Genomic DNA, 18796 nt, shown 5'->3' on the forward strand with positions numbered 1-18796 from the left:
TTCAGGCAGTGGGGAATACATCGATTCCTGTTGAGCACCATGCTTTGTACCTGGCTAGATTGTTCTCTTAACTCCACTTCTCTTATCGGCCTTGATGGGTTTTTGAAATCCATATCATTTTGGGGGGGGGGGGGGACAGGACGGGACTCCACATTACATATAAGCTTTTGCAGATTTCCTGTCCTTCCCAGCGACTGGCTGCCCTTTCCGGTTCAAGTTCTGGGAAGATATTCCAGCCTGCTTGACACTTTTTTTTTTTAATTATAAAATAGTTATCATAAAAACAAACTTCGTAGGTGTTGCAAATACCAAGGACGAGGGGTTGGGTTTTTTTTTGTGGGGGGGAAAGCTGCTGGAATAATTCCCCAGCCTGGTACCCTTTAGATGTTTTGGACTACAACTCCCATCAGCTGCCGAGGCTGGTGGCACTCGTAGTCCAAAATGTCAGGAAGGCACAAGGCTCATTAAAAGCTTTTTAAAAAATTTATTTGCTAAGGGGTTCTCTTTCGGCATATGATGATGTTTCTCATCAGGCTGTGAGGTGCTGAACCTGCGAATGCAAATCTCTGCCAAAAATACAATAAGAGGGGTGTCTCTTAAGGCTTGCTTAAATTTGAAGGCTTCCTGGCCTTCAAGGACACTGCTTTTGCACCAAGGGCTACCAAAGATGCCGAACTTTAAAAGCAAAACAAAATGGCTCTCAAAATGCATTTAACGGCCAGTGCTTTTCCCTTGGAAACTGCTAGCTTGTTGCAAGGGTATCAAAGGAAGATCTCCAGGGTTCCCATGGAGCTGTCAGTTTAACACAGTTTTTGAGCCTCCTGTGTCCTTCAGCAATGCAACCTTTGCAACCCTGGGCGCCCCCACATTTATGACAACTGCTCTGGTGTGTGAAGCCCTCTTTGGAAAGTGTGGAATATTTCCTGTTTTCAGTGGGGGGCCGGGGGGGGGGGCGGTGATGGGAGGAAGCCCCATAGCCAAATGCAATGAACCAGTCTAGCCTTGAATGGAGATGCAAACACATCCTATTGTTGTCACTCTTGGTTTCTTTCCTGTTGCCAAGCCACATTCTAAAAGTATTATTGGGGGGGTGGGGGTGGGGTGGGGGGCAGAGGAGTAGCATTGAAAATACTTTTTGCAATTCATTCACCAGTTTTGCTTCAGATCACCTTCCCATGCATGGTCGCTTGGATTAAGATAATTTGTTATTTTTCTTGCATCGTGACAAGTAATGCGTAGTTACTCTGCTCTCTCCTAGCAGAGCTCCAGATCTGGGCGGGGGTTGTTTCTGGGGCATCAATCTTGTCACTGATACGGGGAATCTTTGTCAATCCAGGATGCTGCTGGGACCTCCGTCCTCCCTGACCATGGCCATGCTGGGTGGAGATTGATTGATTGATTGATTGATTGATTGATTGATTGAACCAACTGCATTTTAGCTCCAGAGCCTCTTGAGATGTCTTTTCTGAACCTCCTCAAATTCCTGAAGCTTCTGGCCTGGCTTCAGAGTCCAGGCTGGTGGAGCCCAAACCTTTTCCAGAGCTGGCAAGGCGCTGGGGAAGATTTCCACAGCCTCTTCATGGTCAAAGTCTTTTTAAAAAATGAATAATGGGGAGGAATGTTGGATGTGATCTCTGCACCCTCCAGGTTTCTGGCCCTCACCCTTCAATACACAAATTGGGTTTGTGTGTGTGGCACTCCACTGATCTGTTTGTTCTTTGCCTGCCTGCTCATTCTTTTTAGTTCTTTAGTTCTGCCGTACTTTTTAGTTCTTTCTGTTGGCTATTTGGGGTTTAGTAGCGCTGCAGAGCGCTTGCTGGGGAGACCATGCATAACAAGGAACTCAAAAATAACTTTTAACAAGGTTTCAATAACAAAACAAAAACTCCTTTTACACTAAAGATAACCACAACAAACATGACCCAACCACCAACCCACCCCCCAGGGTGAAGGGAGAGCTAGGTGCTGCTCCTTGTATACTATGCCCAAATGCTGACACAGCTTAATTAACACAACCTAGCAGCGCCTGCTGGGCTGGGTGGCGCTGTGGGTAAAAGCCTCAGCACCTAGGGCTTGCCGATCGAAAGGTCGGCGGTTCGAATCCCCGCGGCGGGGTGCGCTCCCGCTGCTTGGTCCCAGCGCCTGCCAACCTAGCAGTTCAAAAGCACCTCCGGGTGCAAGTAGATAAATAGGGACCGCTTACTAGCGGGAAGGTAAACGGCGTTTCCGTGTGCGGCTCTGGCTCACCAGATGCAGCTTTGTCACGCTGGCCACGTGACCTGGAAGTGTCTCCGGACAGTGCTGGCCCCCGGCCTCTTGAGTGAGATTGGCGCACAACCCTAGTCTGTCAAGACTGGCCCGTACGGGCAGGGGTACCTTTACCTTTACCTTTAGCAGCGCCTGCTATGTTTCACAGCTGCAAGACGGGGTCTCGTTATTTGCCCTGGCCCTTAAAGACATACACAACTTGTGAAACAATAATGAACCTTCACATTTTACAGTGACCATTCAACACTTTCATTGGCACCCCCTCTTCATGCCAGTAGTCCTCAAGCTTTGTAGGGGCACCTGATGCCCCTTTGCAGAGTCTCCAGAGTATTTTTCTTTGCCACTGGGATTTGTTTGCACGCAGATTTCCATCCAAGAAGGTGGCTTTCTTAACCAACGTGAGTTACCTCCCTCCCTCTTGTGTTTTGGGGCAAGAAACATGGCATCCTGTAGAATGAGAAAACATGTTTTGGAATCCAGGAGGTGTAGGTTTACATCTCTCTTTGCTTGCTGCAGAGTGGTGTGCATCTAAATTAAACATCTAATACAGTTTCTGAGCCCATCTTTCCGTGCAGGCTCTTAATTCAGTTGGTCAGGTGGCTGCTTTTCAGGGTGGGAACTAGAGAAAAGGAGGAAAATGCACTTTGCATTTGAAATGAAACCTGGAGAGACACTAATTGCTTGCATCCTTGACATAATGATCTGCGGAATTAAACACCCCTCCACGGCATAATTTTGGTTTTCTCTTTCCTGCCTCCCCCACCCTATATACGGGTTCCCAGGTGCATGGCGGGTGGGGAATGCTTTTGGGCTTGGGTCCTCCTTGCAGGCTTTCCACCGGCATCTAGTTGGCCACTGTGAGAACAGGTTGCTGGACCAGCAGGCACTTCCTAATGGATGCATACAGAGTGGGACACCTTTGCATGCATTGATGATGATTATTCCAATGGCTTTTGCACATTTGGTTTTCGCCAAAGCACCATTTGGTGAGTGCCGGAGAGTTTGCAATCTTAAAAGCGGGCAAAATAAAATGGCACAATTTCTGGGAAATTCTTTCCTTCCCCACCAGCTGATCTGCTGCACATCTCTGCTAGTTCCATGGGACTCTCTAGCGAAGCATGTCTTAAGGATTGCAAGTTCAGGGTGCCTCTGAGAAGCGGGTGTTTCTGTGTTGTGTGTTGAAGTGTTAAAGGGGGGTGTTCTCTTGTATTCTGATGAATCAGTTTCTGGTGGCCTCTCTCCCTGCTCCCCAGTTCTGTGTGATTTCTAAATCCTGATGTTGGGGTGGCTCCCCAACTTAAGTCACAGCGGCTGTGTTCTGCCTCTTGTCTGCTGAGGTGCCTGCCCCCCAAACTTCCTTCCTGTCCTTCAAGGCCCATTTAAATGTACAGCTCCAAATCTGATCTTTTAAGTTTTGTCCTTGACTGCTGTTGGTGAGCTGCCTTAAGTCCCTCTGCCCTTCCTGGAGAGGGAGGGGAAACGCAAACCGTTTTGGAATCTGCAAACGCTCATAGTTCAGTGTCTTAATCTTTTATTTAAAAAATTTCTTCCAGTAGCACCTTAGAGACCAACTAAGTGTGTTATTGGTATGAGCTTTCGTGTGCATGAATCTGAAGAATTGTGCATGCACACGAAAGCTCATACCAATAACAAACTTAGTTGGTCTCTAAGGTGCTACTGGAAGAAAAAAAATTATTTTGTTTCGACTATGGCAGACCAACACGGCTACCTACCTGTAACTTAATCTTTTACGTATGTGATGGGGGGGAGGGTGTTTGAATTTTGGGAAGCCTGACGCCACCTTGGCCCTCAATATTTTGCACGGATCTCTTGCCCTTTTGACCGCAACCTATTCTGCAAAGTGCCGAGTGAAGAGAAAGTGGCAGTGCTGGGGACTGCCTTTCTGAAGAGTCTGTTTGCATCTTCTGCAGTGACCCTCTCAGTCTCCTTCCTGTTTCAACTCCCCCACCCCAGAAACAGGGTCTTTGAAAACTTGGTTCCAACACTTGCCTGGTTCGCTTCAGACTCGGGGGGGGGGTGTGTGTGTTGCTGACTTGCCGCTTCATTTCTTTCCCATTGAACCACAAACCTTATTAATATAAATCTTGAGATGTCACAGCACTGGCACGCAATGACTGCACTCTCACCTTTCCTGCTTGGCCATTTTGCAGTAGAGCAAGACCTTGTGGGGTGGGGTGGGGGGGCTTTATTTTTGCTTCTGCCCCAGAACATGAGACCACTTGACCTGAAAAATACCACCGAGTCCTTTGCAAAGAACTGGGTCAAGAAGCGAGGCAGACTGGCCTAGATTGTATTTGTGAGATACTCCCTGTTCTTCAAGAGGAAAAAATCCACCTGCTTAGAGCTCTCTTATCCCATAACGCCAAGACTGGAGAGACATTTCTGGCCAAAAGGCCAGAGCATTTTGCCGTTTCCCCTCCCCTTCTCTCCAAATGTTTCACGGTGGATAGGAATGGGCTGTGCACCCAGCTGTAAAAAGGGCACTACTACTCAGACTGGAGGAACTGGTGGGTTTTGTTGAGGAAGTTTGCAGTGGGGGGGTGACAGACCCAGAACCAGCCAAATTTCACCAGTCCATCAATCTGCCTCCATGCTGCTGCTCAGGCTAGGTCAGTTTTGTCACTTAACGGAAGCAAAATCTCAGCTTCTCCCTCCCTCCCTTTTTAAAAAAAATGCTATTCCACAACAGTTCTTAAAACTTCCCCTCCCACTAAAAAGAATCTATTTTATATTTTAATGAAGAAAACTAAAAATGGAGAGAGATGGTTGTAGAACAAAATAAATTAAGAGATGCTACATGATGTAAAATGTTCAATAAAAAAAATAAAAATCAAGTTTCCATGTGTCTTGTTTTTCAGTTATGCTTTTCCAACCAGTCCTGTTCTTGGTGATAATTTCACTAGAGGTAATTATCACCATTCGGGTGGTGATGTTGGAAGTAATAAGGTTGAATTTCTGTTTCCAGGAGAATGGCTGGCCAATGATGCTGTGGTGAACTTTGCAAACAAAGCAGTATCTCATTGGGGGTGGGGAAAAACATTTTGCCTCCTAGCTCTGCTCTAGAGCTGCTTGCTGCCGCCTCCTCCTCCCTTCCACCCCATAGTCCGTCCCCAGATGTTGCTGGACTCCCTCCCACCTTCCCATACGGCCATGGCAGTCCCAACATCTGGAGCTGTGTAGGTTCTTCACACCTGGCTTAAGCGGCTCCTACTAATGTCTGAGCCCCATCTAAGGGTGACTTTGTGTAGCTCCTCTGCAGTTGGCAAAATCTACGCTCAAGAGACCCTTGGGTGTATTGTCTGAAATAAGCTGCACTTCTGTATAGAAGGCTAGAGTGGATGCCGGATGTTTCACAAGACTCCCGCCTTCCATGTGTGTTTTTAAATAGCGGAAGTTTCTAGCCCTCAATACTGTAATTGAGAATATGCGCCGGTGGGTGGAGCCTACTGCTGTCCCAAGCCAGAGAGGGAGGTGCTTTTTTAAGGTTTCCGAAACATGATTTGACCGCACCTTTCGGTCACGTAAAATGTAAATCATACAAAATGACTCCTGCTTTGAGAACAAGCCTGGCTTTATTTTTAAGCATGCAGGGAACATTAGGCTGCTGTCTTTCTGCCTGCCTACAGTGCCCTGTGCATCTTGCGCAAACACGTTGACACCAGAGCATGTACAAAGTGCTTCCTGCTTCACACACACACACTTCCTTCCCAGGTGTTTCCTTCCTCTTTGTGGCAGCAAGGAAGATGCTGGAGAGGAGGATTCCCCCGGCCCAAGAGGACCAAGGGGTGGGGGGGGGGGAGAGAGGTTTAAGCACCTGTGTGGGGAACTGGGGGGAGGTGGGGTGAAAAACGGAGTCCTCCCTTCTGCACTGGCAACTTGCAGCCCTGACGCTCTGCTCCAGGGTGTGTGTGTGTGCACGCACTTGCCTTCAGGCCTACTGCTGGATGCGCCGGACTGACTGGATCTGGAAGGTCTGGGCGTGAGAGCCCCACTCCCGCCAGTGCTTGTAGTCTCCGCCGTGGTGGTCGGACTCCAGGATGTACTGGTAGCCGCGGTAGCCGGGGTACTGGTAGCAAACCCACCTGCAGAGGAGGGGTTGCGGAGAGATACAAAAGCTGAGTTGCCCAGTTGGGGCCATGAAGAGCTGTCCAGGGAGCACAGCTATCCCTCCACATCCTTCGACTGTAGAGTTGGAAGGGATTCCGCCCCCCCCCCCGGTCATCCTAAATGGCCTCGGTCCAGTATACCTGAAGGAGCGTCTCCACCTCCATCGTTCTGCCCAGACACTGAGGTCCAGCTCCAAGGGCCTTCTGGAGGTTCCCTTCCTGCGAGAAGCCAAGTTACAGGGAACCAGGCAGAGGGCCTTCTCGGTAGTGGCACCCGCCCTGTGGAACGCCCTCCCATCAGATGTCAAGGAGATGAACAACTACCAGACTTTTAGAAGACATCTGAAAGCAGCCCTGTTTAGGGAAGCTTTTAATGTTTGATGCATTACTGTATTTTAATATTGTGTTGGAAGCTGCCCAGAGTGTCTGGGGAAACCCAGCCAGATGGGTGGGGTATAAATAATAAATAATAATAATAATTATCCAGTCTAACCCCTTGAAATGCAGGAATCAGCAACCAGGTGTGTGTGTGTGTGTGTGTGACCCAGTTGCAAATCCCTGGTAGGTGCAGAAAGTGCTGTTTGCCTGCTTGTTTCTAGGGCAGTTTGGTTAGGCCAGGGGTTGTCCACCTGGTCCCTACCGCCCACTAGTGGGCGTTTCAGGATTCTCGGTGGGCTGTAGGGGGTTCTACGGCACAAGCAGAACCCTCCTTCCATCGGGCACTGGTGGGCGGTAAGGAAATTTTACCCTCAAGAAAGATGCATTAGTGGGTGGTAGGTATAAAAAGGTTGACTACCCCGGGTCAGGCCATCTTGGCACGTCTGGGGCAGAGGCGCCAGCTCTCCCCAAGATTAAGGGGGTCATGTTGCACGCGCATGACATCACACTCATCTCCTGGCAGTGTGCAGGACAGTGCTGCCTTCCACAATGCTGTGTCCTCAACATTGAGGGGGCCAGGTCCCCTTCAAACAAATATGGAGGGGGCCGAAGACACCTTGGCCCCCTGGAGCTGGCATGCCCGCACGGCACCCTTCCCTGGCCTCACGTCTTGGCTCAGAAGGCGTCTCCTGCCATTGCCCCCCACTTACGCGCCACAGTGGATCTTCATGGAGCCCACTTCGCTGTTGTTCCAGCCCATGGCCTGCAGGGAAGGGTAGTCATCATGGACCTCCCACGGCTGCCCCATGAAGTTCTCCTTTTCGTAAAGGGTGATCTTGGACTCCTTGTGGCTCTGGGGGGGTGGAGGAAAGAGCAAAGCAGCCCTCTTTTCAGTGAAAACACCTGTCCAAAATTCAGGATGCCAACTTCGCGCTGCCACCATAAAGGTAGGGATGTTCCCGTGACTCCACAGCCCCTCCAGCACACAGGGCTCAAGGGGCCTGAGATGCGGGACAATAATATTGGGGTAAGATGCCATCTGTGCATGACACTATGTGTCAGGCAGGGGCTGCCCGTGGCTTCAGCTGCCCAGGCCCTCTATTGTTCTCTCCCAGTTTTGGACCCATTGGGACTGAACCCTCTTAGCCTGTCTGCCTAAAAGCTGTTGATACGCCTCTTCTGCAGCAGTTTTAATTTAACTTGAAAAGTCATGATGTTGTAATTCCTAACCTGGGGGGGCGGGGTCCAAAGAGGGCTGGCCTTAAGCCTTTTCACCCCTACAGCAAGAAGTAAAAACAACTCCAGTTTTACCCTTTTGCAGAATTTCAGCAGCTTGCATATCACTTAAATATTTTTTTACAATATTAAGCAGTTTATAAATTATGATTAAGAATCTTATTTGTACTCTGCCCATGTAAACTAAATTAACAAACTCAACTCACACCTCCCGACACACCCCAATCTCTGGACTGGAGATGGTATTATTATTAGGCAACTTTGTTTTTAAAAAACCTCCCAAGAATCTTATTTATTTATTTATGCTAAAGAATAACTCTGTAAAGCTTGAAAGTTTGCATGCGGCTCAAAAAGGAGTTCTGTGAAACCCGAACGCTTGCCTCCTGAACTGGGAAAGCTGGTTCTTTCTCCAGAGAGGTCTCGTTTTAACAGGCCTGCGATTGTGGTCCTTGCATAATGCCACGCGGCAAAGGTGAAGGAACTTACTGCGGAGGAGATGGGGCGGAAGGACATCAGCCGCTCCACATGGTAGGCGTTGCTGCCGCTCCAGGCCTCCCAGCGGGGATACTCTCCGCGCTCCAGGACAAACTGCTGCCCGCAGAAGTTGGTGTGCTCATAGCCAAACCAGCTGCAGAGAGGAAGGAGGAGACGCTCAGCATGGAACCACATCACCACACCTTCCCTGGATGAAAAGAGGGGCATTTCTCACTCCCCACCCTCCTCGACCCCCCAAATTTTGGTCCCCCCACCCAGAGCGAGTGCCACCCCCACGACACCAACGGAGCACAGTGCACAGGCCCTCCACTGTCCTGAGAAAACCCCTTAGTCCTGATCTTATTTTATTCTTTGGTAGATTTGCAAGAAGAAAAACACACAGCCATAAATACATTTTAGAAAGGGGTAATATTCGATGTGGACACACAAAGCATTTTTTAAATTAACAAAACCAAGGCTCCTTGCGCTGCACCCTTCTTGCTGCCCAGGGCAGTCCTGCCCTCTGCCGACCCCTGAGAGCCGGCATGTGGCACAGGGCTGGGCCTTGTTGGTGGTAGCCTCTTCTCCTCCTTGCCTGCTCTCCAGCAGCTGCTACGAGCTGCGCAAGGGAGGAGGCAGCCATGGAGAGGCCCTGAAGAGGCAACAGGATGCTTCCTCACAGCCACCACTCAGGACAAGTGTCGGCGCATCATACTCCCCGAGCTCAGCACTGGCGGTACTGGAGGGGAAAAGGAGATATTCTGGGGTCAAATCAGAAGCTGGGATGGCTTTGTACTTCCGGGACTGTCCCTGGAAAATCAGGACACTCAGAGGGCATGCAACACATGCCCTCGTTTTATCCCACTGGTGGAGAGGCCGGTCTGCCCCACAGCAGGACGGCTGAGCGACAGGCCCTTGAAGAAGTGATAATCCAGTTCTCGTTATTCAGCCTAAATATAGCCTTGTGGGTAGCCCCGGACTGGTCTGATTCTGGGGCTGGGTTCTTGACCTGCCCCAGTCAGCTATGCATGAGCCTCTTGTGTAAAGGGAGGTTTCTCAATACTTTCCTTTGGCCTGGGAATCCCCAACTTGGTCACCTCAGGGGACCTCCCTGGCAACAGCTGGGATATTTTAACTGTCCTTTTTAAGACGGCAGCTTTTCACTGCTTCATGTGTGTGCGTGTGTTTCTGTCATAGGCTCCCCTTTAGGTGCCGTTTTTAATTTCATGCCCTTCCTGACAACCTGTTTATTAAGCATCCACCCTGCAGGGACATTATTTTCATTATATTTTTAATTGAAATTGCAATCAGCAGCAGCACACAAGAGGATGGCAGGGAAGACAAGAGCAAAAGGGAGGTGCACCTGGAGTTTTCTTTGAGAACGCTGATTCGTTAAGAGTGCACAAGGCATGGACCCTGCGGGCTGGAGAAAAGGGCAACCCCATGTTTTCAGAAGGACTTTAGGCAGCCTATATTGCAGCAGTACGGACAAGGTGAATTGTGATGGAACATCAGTCCAACAGCCTATCTTTTATTAGCCTCAATACGGCCCGATGGATGTGCTTTCAGGAGCTGCTTGCGCCAGGGTCAGCCCAAGACATCTGGTCATCTGAGGCAAACCAGAAAATGGTGCCTCCCCCCCCTCCAGGGAAGAAGAGATGGGTGAAAATCTACATTGGGAACAAGGTAGGGAATCACATCAACCATAGCTGATGGCAGCTGTGGGAATCAAAGGCCCTGAGGGCAGCCCCCACCATTCTCTCCCCATGGGTGGGGGGAGACAAGCAGCACCTCCTATTCCCCCAGAGGCCACTGCAGAGGTAGCATTTGGGAAGGGGGGTGCCAAGGAGGTGGCCGATGTAGCTTCCAAGGAGCGTGCAGCAGCCACTGCTGTCACTACAGCAACAGCAGCAGTAGTGGGCAATGCATTCCTTAGAGGCTGGATCTGCTCCTCTATGAACCCTGCTGCCTTAGGCAGTCGCCTCGCCTTGCCTCATGGGTGGGCTGGCCCTGGCTTACACCGTTTCAACCCTTGGACTCCTTCAAGCAAGTTATGCATTCTGGCATACTATCCCATATGATTTTTAAAAAATATATATTAAATGTATAATGAGATTAACAAAATATTCTAACAATGGAAAGAGAGAGAGAGAAAGAAAGAAAGAAAGAAAGAAAGAAAGAAAGAAAGAAAGAAAGAAAAGAAAGTGAGCAGGGTCAGGTAAGGAGATGAAAGATATAAATAAACACATAAAGGAAACTTGCACAAAAGAGGCAACACCACAGTGCTCCAGGAAATTCCAGGGAAATCAGATGCTACGTTGGCTATTTAATAGACATTTATTCTGATTTGTTTGCAGGGAAGCCAAAGCAAGCATCCGTCCCACGCTTTCCAGTGCATTTCCTCATCACTTTCCTTATTTCAAAAAAGAGGGGGGGATCCATTTTTATAGGGGGGGGGGAGCCAGTTTCTTGCACAGGGCCACATAATCAGCTCTAATTAGATGACCCCCAATTTACCAGCAGGTTGCTGGATCCACAACAGCCTGGAAGCACCCTTTTGTGTTGTTTAAGATGCCTTGGAAGCTTAAATCAAAAGGTGGCATATAAATGGGACAAGGATGGGGATGTCCAATGAACTTCACCCTTGCCGTACGTGGCTCAGGGAACCACCTTTATCAAATCAAACCAAGGCTATGTTTCCTGCAGGCTGCGGGCTCTGGAGGAGGGCCTTTGTGGGTTCAGGTGGGCTGGGCGGTTTTGGAACATGTGACTGAGAACAGGAGGGCACTTGCTATGGGGGCCCGTGTGACCCACAGTGGTGGGACCGCAGGAGGGCAGAGGGCTCTGCTTGAAGGCTTCCCAGCTGGACCTCTGGCTGGCCCCTGTGAGAACAGGATGCTGGACTCAGATGAGCCACTGGCCTGATCTGGCAGACTCTTTCTTCTTATCTTCTTCTGAACCCTGACTTCTTGCTTTCCACTATCCCCTGTACTCACGCGCCACTTTCCACCTTGAGCGAGCGCACGTTGTCGAAGCTGCACTCCACGATGCTGGGGCAGGAGGTGGCGAACTCCATCCGTTTGCCCTGGAAGTTCTCCTGATCGTAGGCAGTGATCTGCAAGAGAGTGACAGCGTCAGGCAGAGCAGGGCGAGGGCTCCCACTTTCCAAAGAGGGAAATTTTAAGGACCTGCTTTTGCTGCCCTTGAAAGACAGCATCTCTCTGCCTCACAGGAGGGCCAGTTTAAATATCTCTCTTCCACACTCTCTCTTTGCTCTGGTTGAAAATGACCCCTAGGCCAGGAATGGGGAGTCTCAGCCCTGGGGATCAAATACGGCCCTCCAGGCCTTTCTGGCTGGCCCTCAGAACTTTTCCTGGGCCACGCCTCCTCCCTCGCCACACCCCTCCCTCCAGGCCACGCCCCTCCATGCCCTTCCTTCAGTGTTTTTGCCTGGCTATAAATCACTCTTCCTTGATGGGATTGCTGCCTGTTGCTGGAACCCATCGGGACCAGATATGCCCACAAGGAGCAGGAGGCCAGGAGGGCACCAGGCTGCCCCTTGGCCAAGGCCCCCTCAAACTTAAAGCCAATCCTGGGCATGAAAGCATAATCCACAGAATTGTAGAGCTGGAAGGGTCACCTATTCCAACCCCCTGCAAGAAATCTGCCAGTCTTTGCATTGCCACAGGAGTCTTTGTGGCTCTCTGCCTGCGTTTTAACCACCGGGACGTACCTTCCACGTGCCCACCTGCGCCGGTTGAGGGTTTATTTGTGCCATCTTGGCTGCGTGGCTGAGTTCTAAGGGAAAGAAAAAACAGGGACATCAAACTTGTCTCAAAATCTGCATAGATGCCCATTTTGACAGCAAGGTCCTTTCAGGTTCGTCCTTGCTGCGGACACAAGTGCTTCCAGGAGAGGGCAGTGTCTGGCAGATGAGGGGCCCCAAACCCACAACGTAGATTTCTAAACCCCAAAAGGAAATTTAGGCTCCCACCTCACCTGAAATGAACAGAGGTGCAAGTACGGTTTGTGACTGGATGGCTTTTCCTGTTTCTCCCCTCAGTTTGTGTTCCAAAATGGGACAGTGGTGCAGATAGGCATGGACTCATCTGTCAGTTTCGGATTCTAATTTCTGCATCAGCATTTATTTATTTTTTAAGTTCTCGTGAAATCCATCAGAGTTTTAGTGCCAATTTTTTTCCAAATATACACATTCTTGCATGCAGTTTTGCCTGATAGGCACATTTTTTTTGGCGTGATTTCCCCTACCATTTTAATACGTTGATTTCATTAATATATTCATTTTTAAATGCACATTTCCCCGATAGGCATTATTCAGTTGGAGAACAGCATCACAAAATTCAGAGATGTGCAAATCTCAAAGAATGGCTGCGTTTCGATCTGCGTATTTTTTCCGCAAAGTTAAGAAGTAGGTCAGTTCACCTACAAAAATGCACAAAGTAGGGCAGTGAAGGTGCAAATTATTATTATTAGCTACCTCTATCCTCAGTTGAGAGCCAGCATGGTGTAGTGATTACAGGATTCAAATCCCCACTCGGCCACAAAGCTCCCTGGGTGCACCCTTGGGCCAGTTCACTGCCTCTCTCAACCTAACGTACCCCACAGGGTTGTTGTGAGGATAAGATGGAGTGGGGGAGAACCACATACACCACCTTGAGCTCTGAGGAGGAGAGGTGAGATAGCAATGCAATGCAAATAGGTTGTCCAAGACCTGCCATTTTCCTCCAGTTTGATTGGGAGGGGGGGGTTCAATTGAAGAGACAGCCTGTTGGGAGGATTTCTTTCTGGACAGGAGTCTCGGTCTTGATGAATAAAGTCCAGACGGGGGAGAGAATTTGGGGAAGGGGGGTTTTCTCTGGAGTGACTCACCTCGCTCGCTGAATGGTGACAGTTCCTCCATGGGCCGCCCTGCTGCCTGGACCGTCCCTGTTTGTTTATATAGGGCCAGCGTCCCAATAGGCACCGGGCAAACTTTGAGCTGCGGTCAGCACGATGCATTCTCTGCCACTGAGCCTCCCTTGATCCCCAGAGATTTCAACGGCTCGCTTCCACCGTCCAAGTTGCATTCTTGGCTGAGGGTGCATCCAATCGCCCATCACCCACCCAGGGTGGGGGCCGCCTGCAGGAATGCCTGGCTAGTGTCTGGGGGAAATCAGAAGGGACACTTTTTAGCACAGCACCCATCTATGGAACTCCCTCCCACAGGAGGGAGCGATGGCCAACCTAGATGGCTTTAGAAGAAGTCATAGAGCAGACAGCTACTGATGGCTACTAGCCACGAAAGCTATGCTCCAGCTCCACGGCTGGAGGCAGCGATGCTTCTGAATACCAGCTGCTGGAAACTCCAGGAGGGGAGAGGGCTCTTGTGCCCAGATCCTGCTTCCAGGCTTCCCATTAGAGCACCTGGTTGGCCCCTGTGAGAAAAGGATCCTGGACTAGATGGGCAGTTGTTCTGCTCCAGAAGGTTCGTAGAATGGGAATCTCAGGGAGCGGGATCGTGTACCTAATGCCACATTCTGCATTTCCTGAATTATGCCAGTTGTACCCAGACCCCTCTAGGCTGTTCTGCTCTCTCATGTCCCCCTTTAGCTTCAACGTAACTTGGCCACTAACAAGGGGCACTAGCTAAAGGAGACAGTTAGGGATCTTATACAGCAAGCCCACAAATTACATGGGGGTTACATTTCGGGGGTCATGTCTAAAGCCAAAATCACTTATAGTCAAAACCCATTGGCTTCAACGGTGGGTGGGCCAGTTGAAGTCATTTTTCCCGGAACCCCACCCCGTTTTAAAAACTTTGATTTTTTTGCCATACATGTAAAGCATGAATGCACACAAGTTAAATGCACATAAGTTGAGGGCTTACTCACATCCCAGGCCGAGAGCTGCAATAGCATTGGGCTAGGATCTGAAAAAGGAGCAAATAGTGTTGAGTTTTGGAGCCTGTTGGCATGAAGCAAGATATGTTGTTGTTTTTGAGCAGGAACGGGGAACCTGCAGATCAGGAGAGAAATGTGGCCCTGCAGGCCTTTCTGTCTGGCCCTTGGGACTCTTCCCAGGCCACATCCGCTCTCTCCAGGCCACACCCTTCATCAGTCCTCATTCGCCCCCTCCTTGAGTGCTTCAATGAGTCAGTGAGTCACTGAGCTCTGGTAATGCCTCCTGCTTGTCTGGATAGAGGGCAGAGAGGGGTTCTTGAGTGCAGGTGCAGAAACTAGCCTACTGTATAAAGGTAAAATTTCCATTGATTGCTCTGGCCCCGCCCACCAATGGTATGTGGCCCCTTGGAAGGGAAATGTGGCCCTTGGGCTGAAAAAGTTCCCCCACCCCTGCTGCTTTTGAGGGAGTAATGGTTCTTTAGGACAACCATGGCTTATCACTTTTTTTGCATCCCCCCAGATATTGTGAAAGACGCACAAGATTCTGTGTTTCTCTCTCCCAGGCTAGGGCTGTGGAACTCCCTTCTGCCCAGGAACCTTGAAACAGTTAAGTCTGGCCAATCTCCCAAGATGCCGGGGAGAGGGGTCACTTATTTTCTAGGGGCCTCTCTCTGCCCCTCTGGGAAGCAGGCAGGTGGGCCTAGCGCCCGGCCCGTGGCTTCCGCTCAGAGGGATTGCCAGCGGCGGCCCACAAGCTGCCACCTCAGCACTCTGCCTGGCGTCTGAGTGAGCGCTTTTGTTTTTTGGCAAATGAGCAATAGAGAATTGAACAAAAGGCACCCTGCCTCTCCCCACCTCCTTGGCCTGGACCCAGCAGCAGGCTTAATGGAGGGACTCTGGAGCTGCAGTTTGAGATGAGCCTGTCTAAGGGAGGGTGAAGGGGATGAAGCATCGTAGACAGTGTTGGCAGCCACTGTGGAAGCATCGGGTGCTCCTCCTGATAACCAACTCTGAATTTCATTGCCAACCCTCCACTCAAAATGGTTTACAAAAGAAAGAGCAAAATAAAATTTTCACTTGAGAAAAAGAGCAATAATTCAATACACACAGTTAAAATAACAACAGGCTAAAAACCAAATTAACTCACACCCATTGTCACCTGCTAAAACCACCACATCCCAGGATTTGACTCCTCCCATGATGCCCATTGCTGGTTACTTGTGGCCCCTGACAGATTGCTTGCTTTCAAGGGAATGTGGCCTTGGCAGAAGAAAAAGGGTTGTCCACTCCTGCACTAGACTACAGCACCTAAGAGACAATATACTATGAACACCCTCGGACACCTGCTCAGAGCAGCGCAATAAAGGAACACCCCAAAGAGCAAAACCAGCCAAGAGTCTTGTGGTACCCGAAAGACTAACAGTTTTACTGCTCATGGGCTAGCGTCCACATCGTCAGATCAACCAACAGGAATCTGAAAGACTCTTTAAAAGAAGCATCGATTTTGGTGGAGAAAGTTGAACTTTGGAAAAGAGAACCTAAATGTTCTGCCCACTGGATGTTCAAAGGAATAGCAGCCCAGTCCTAACCACGTTTACTCAGAGGTAACTCTACTGAATAAGCGCAGCAGGTAAGCAGGATTAGACTTGCAGCCTTATGTAACCTAAGCATGAGACTCAGCAGAATGTGAGCACTCTTCATTCATCCCATGCTGGTCTTCCAAAACAAAGGTGGATGTGCCTTTTGAAGCAGAGTCCACTAGAGGGCAGAAAAGTTGTTCAAATAATCATTTAAAAAAAGAGAAAAGAAATCTCCCTATTATTTTAATTGAACTTGGCATCCAATAAAGAAAACAGGTCAATACGCTTTGCTATGTGGAACAAACGTTGAAAAGTGCTCTGTGTATTTACAATTGTTTTCTGTTTGCGTGGAAAGAGAGGAGTCTATTTATTGCATTATCTGTCATGAAAATCTGTTACCTGTTAACCATAAGAAAGAAGTGTGACAGGAAAGCATAAGTGGTCCAGCATGCAGAAGTCAAGGTTTTGCTTTGCAGAGAGAGCCCCCTACTGAAGTGAGTGCCTTGTCTGGGCTTGCCACCCTCACCGCCGGCCCTGATCCAAATCCCTGCATGGGGAACAGTCAGAAAGCCTTATCAAATGAAGTGCAGATGGGGACCCCCTTAACAAAATGACTAGATGAGGAACGTCTGCTAGAGATTAAAAGGTTTTGTTCCTAACTAATGCAGAATACCCTATCACAATATATATTTCTTTTTCAAATGGCCTCAAATACAACAGAACCCTTGTAAACAATAGGATGCATAATGGTTGGCAGCTCTGTTTCATCAACACAGACAAGTCTGCAAAAACAACAACAGTAATGCCCTGATAACTGAGATTGAAACACCAGTTTATAACTTCTCTCTCAAAACAAATGTATACCTGGCCAGTTATTGTTTTGTACATTGACAGACCTGTTATAGCAACTCAGTCTAAAGCTGACAGTAGAGCAGGGTGCAAGAGGGGGGCTGCAACAAAACGTTGCAGCGCATCATCTTTTAGCGGGAGGACTGCTCCTGGCCAGGGTCCCAGCCAGTTGTTTTCCCCAAGATGGGCATCCTACCCTCTCTCCCCACTTCTGTTTTCTCCCCTGAAATGATACTCAAAGTTTGTTAAGGGTGCTGGGAACTACAGTTCCCATGATTCTTTGTGGGAAGGTGTGTGCTTCAAATGCCTGGTGCATACCTGTTGCAGCCTCATTTCTGTGAGCACAGAAGCACCGAGTTCACCCAAAACTCCCCCAAATAAAACAGTTTCTAGAAATGCCATGCAAAAAGAATGGGGGGAAAGAGGCAGGGCTGCCCTTTTGACCGAAGAAACACGAGTGGATTAATTGTTTGAATAGATTAATTTGCGCAAGTGTTCGTGGGGATATAATTTGCGTGTGCCCAATGAAGTGTGCCTAGGATTGCAGTTTTAGTTGATTAAAGAGATGCCCCTAATGAATTGAGCAACAGGCTTCACAAAATGATGATTAGTTTTTAATTACAGTGCTGAGAAATCCATGGGTGGCAGGCACCCTGTTAGGAAAAAAGCATTCCTCCTCCACCCTCGCCCAGGAGGGAGATGGCGCCTACTGTTAACATTCATTCTTATTGTGCCATCCGCTGGCACAAAGACAGGGCAAGTCTCTGCCTCAAGGAACTTACAATCTCGGGACGGGGGGGGGGGGAATACTCCCTCTGCCCTCTGGACCTTATGTAAATGCATGCAGATATAACCGATGCATGAAACCTTGTGCAATAGATGGATTAATATCACTTTAAACACTTGTCGTCTCTAGATGTGTTTGTGTGTGAGAGAGAGACAGCAGCCATTTTGTGATGGCGCCCACAACATTTATTATATAAAGATAAAAGAACTGGCACCTCTTTGTTTTTTTTAATCAAAAGGGGTATTGATTGCCAACAATTGAGAGTCATGCTTACTGGGAAGTAAGCCTCATCCGGTGTCCTCACTGCCTGCCTTTTCCTCTCAGGGAAGCTAATAATGATGATGATGATGATGAAGATAATAATAATAAGAAGAAGAAGAAGAAGAAGAAGAAGAAGAAACAAAAATGTTGCCTGAGGGAAAAGTCCTTCAGGGTGCCAAATGGGGCTTGCCTTTGCGAGGGTAATAATAACAACAATGTAATTAATAATGCTAATCACTCAGAAGTAAGTCCCACTAATTAATAATAACTCCAAAGTTAAGTCCCAGCCCTCCTTGACCCTGACTAGCTTTCCCCTCAGAGAAGCTCAGTGCCAGTCAGGGCGCCCAAAGGGGAAGACAGACTCCTGAGTAAGAGGTCCCACTTACTTGCGAGTAAGCCCCATTAGATGCCCTGACTTCCCCCTCAAGAGAACATTTTGTCGCTCATGGCCCCCATTCAGAGCTTCTCCGAGGGGAAAGTCAGTCAGACGCAAAAGGGGCTTCCTGACAGGAGTCGGACACGACTAAAGAACAACAAGAGGAATAATCCCCTGGCTGACAAGCGGCCTACTCGGAAGCAAGCATCGCCTGCCTTCCCCCTGAGAAAGAGCATTCCCTTGACTGTTTCCCCCCGAGGTTGTGCCGCCTTCTCACCATTACCGCCCCCAGCGCTTGCATGAAAGCGAAGCGACCCCTTCATTTCAGTGGGGAGGGAGGGAGGTCTACTCTGAGTAGGACTTGGCGGGCCAGCAGCACCCATTCTTCCCCTCTGGATCTGCGCGGGAGGGGAAGGGAGCGGCCCTGCCCTGAAGCCGCCGAGAGAGACCCCGCGGCGGAGGCCCGTCCCTTTCAAGGCGGGCGGTCTACTCTGAGTAGGGCCTTCCCCGCCTCGCTGGAGGGAGAAGGCCGGCCTCTTCCCGCTCCTCCGCCTCCTCCT

General features: G+C 49.3%; 1 protein-coding gene and 1 long non-coding RNA gene across 6 annotated transcripts; both read right to left on the reverse strand.

Annotated features, from left to right (window-relative positions):
- Positions 1-1108: 1108 nt before the first annotated feature.
- LOC144325671 (uncharacterized) lies at positions 1109-3906 on the reverse strand. Its single transcript, XR_013390884.1, has 2 exons — positions 2401-3906; positions 1109-2026 (listed from the first exon to the last, which is right to left on the reverse strand). It is a non-coding gene; the product is annotated as an uncharacterized LOC144325671 (long non-coding RNA).
- A 1936-nt stretch (positions 3907-5842) lies between these two features.
- On the reverse strand, positions 5843-18795 carry CRYBA1 (crystallin beta A1). 5 transcript variants are annotated; one of them, XM_077919606.1, is made up of 9 exons: positions 18514-18795; positions 16294-16362; positions 14375-14412; positions 13374-13646; positions 12217-12281; positions 11480-11598; positions 8496-8637; positions 7484-7626; positions 5843-6371 (listed from the first exon to the last, which is right to left on the reverse strand). In XM_077919606.1, the coding sequence occupies exons 4-9, from the start codon at positions 13402-13404 to the stop codon at positions 6224-6226; spliced, it is 648 nt and encodes a 215-aa protein (XP_077775732.1). In that variant the 5' UTR covers positions 13405-13646; positions 14375-14412; positions 16294-16362; positions 18514-18795; the 3' UTR covers positions 5843-6223. The 5 variants fall into 5 exon arrangements, with proteins under 5 accessions (XP_077775732.1, XP_028564268.1, XP_077775730.1 ...); XM_028708435.2 differs by lacking the exon at positions 16294-16362 and having other exon boundaries at positions 18247-18795; XM_077919604.1 differs by lacking the exon at positions 18514-18795 and having other exon boundaries at positions 16294-17226.
- Position 18796: the final 1 nt, after the last annotated feature.

The sequence above is a fragment of the Podarcis muralis genome, chromosome 15 (assembly GCF_964188315.1).
Source record: "Podarcis muralis chromosome 15, rPodMur119.hap1.1, whole genome shotgun sequence".
Classification (NCBI taxonomy): Eukaryota; Metazoa; Chordata; class Lepidosauria; order Squamata; family Lacertidae; genus Podarcis; species Podarcis muralis.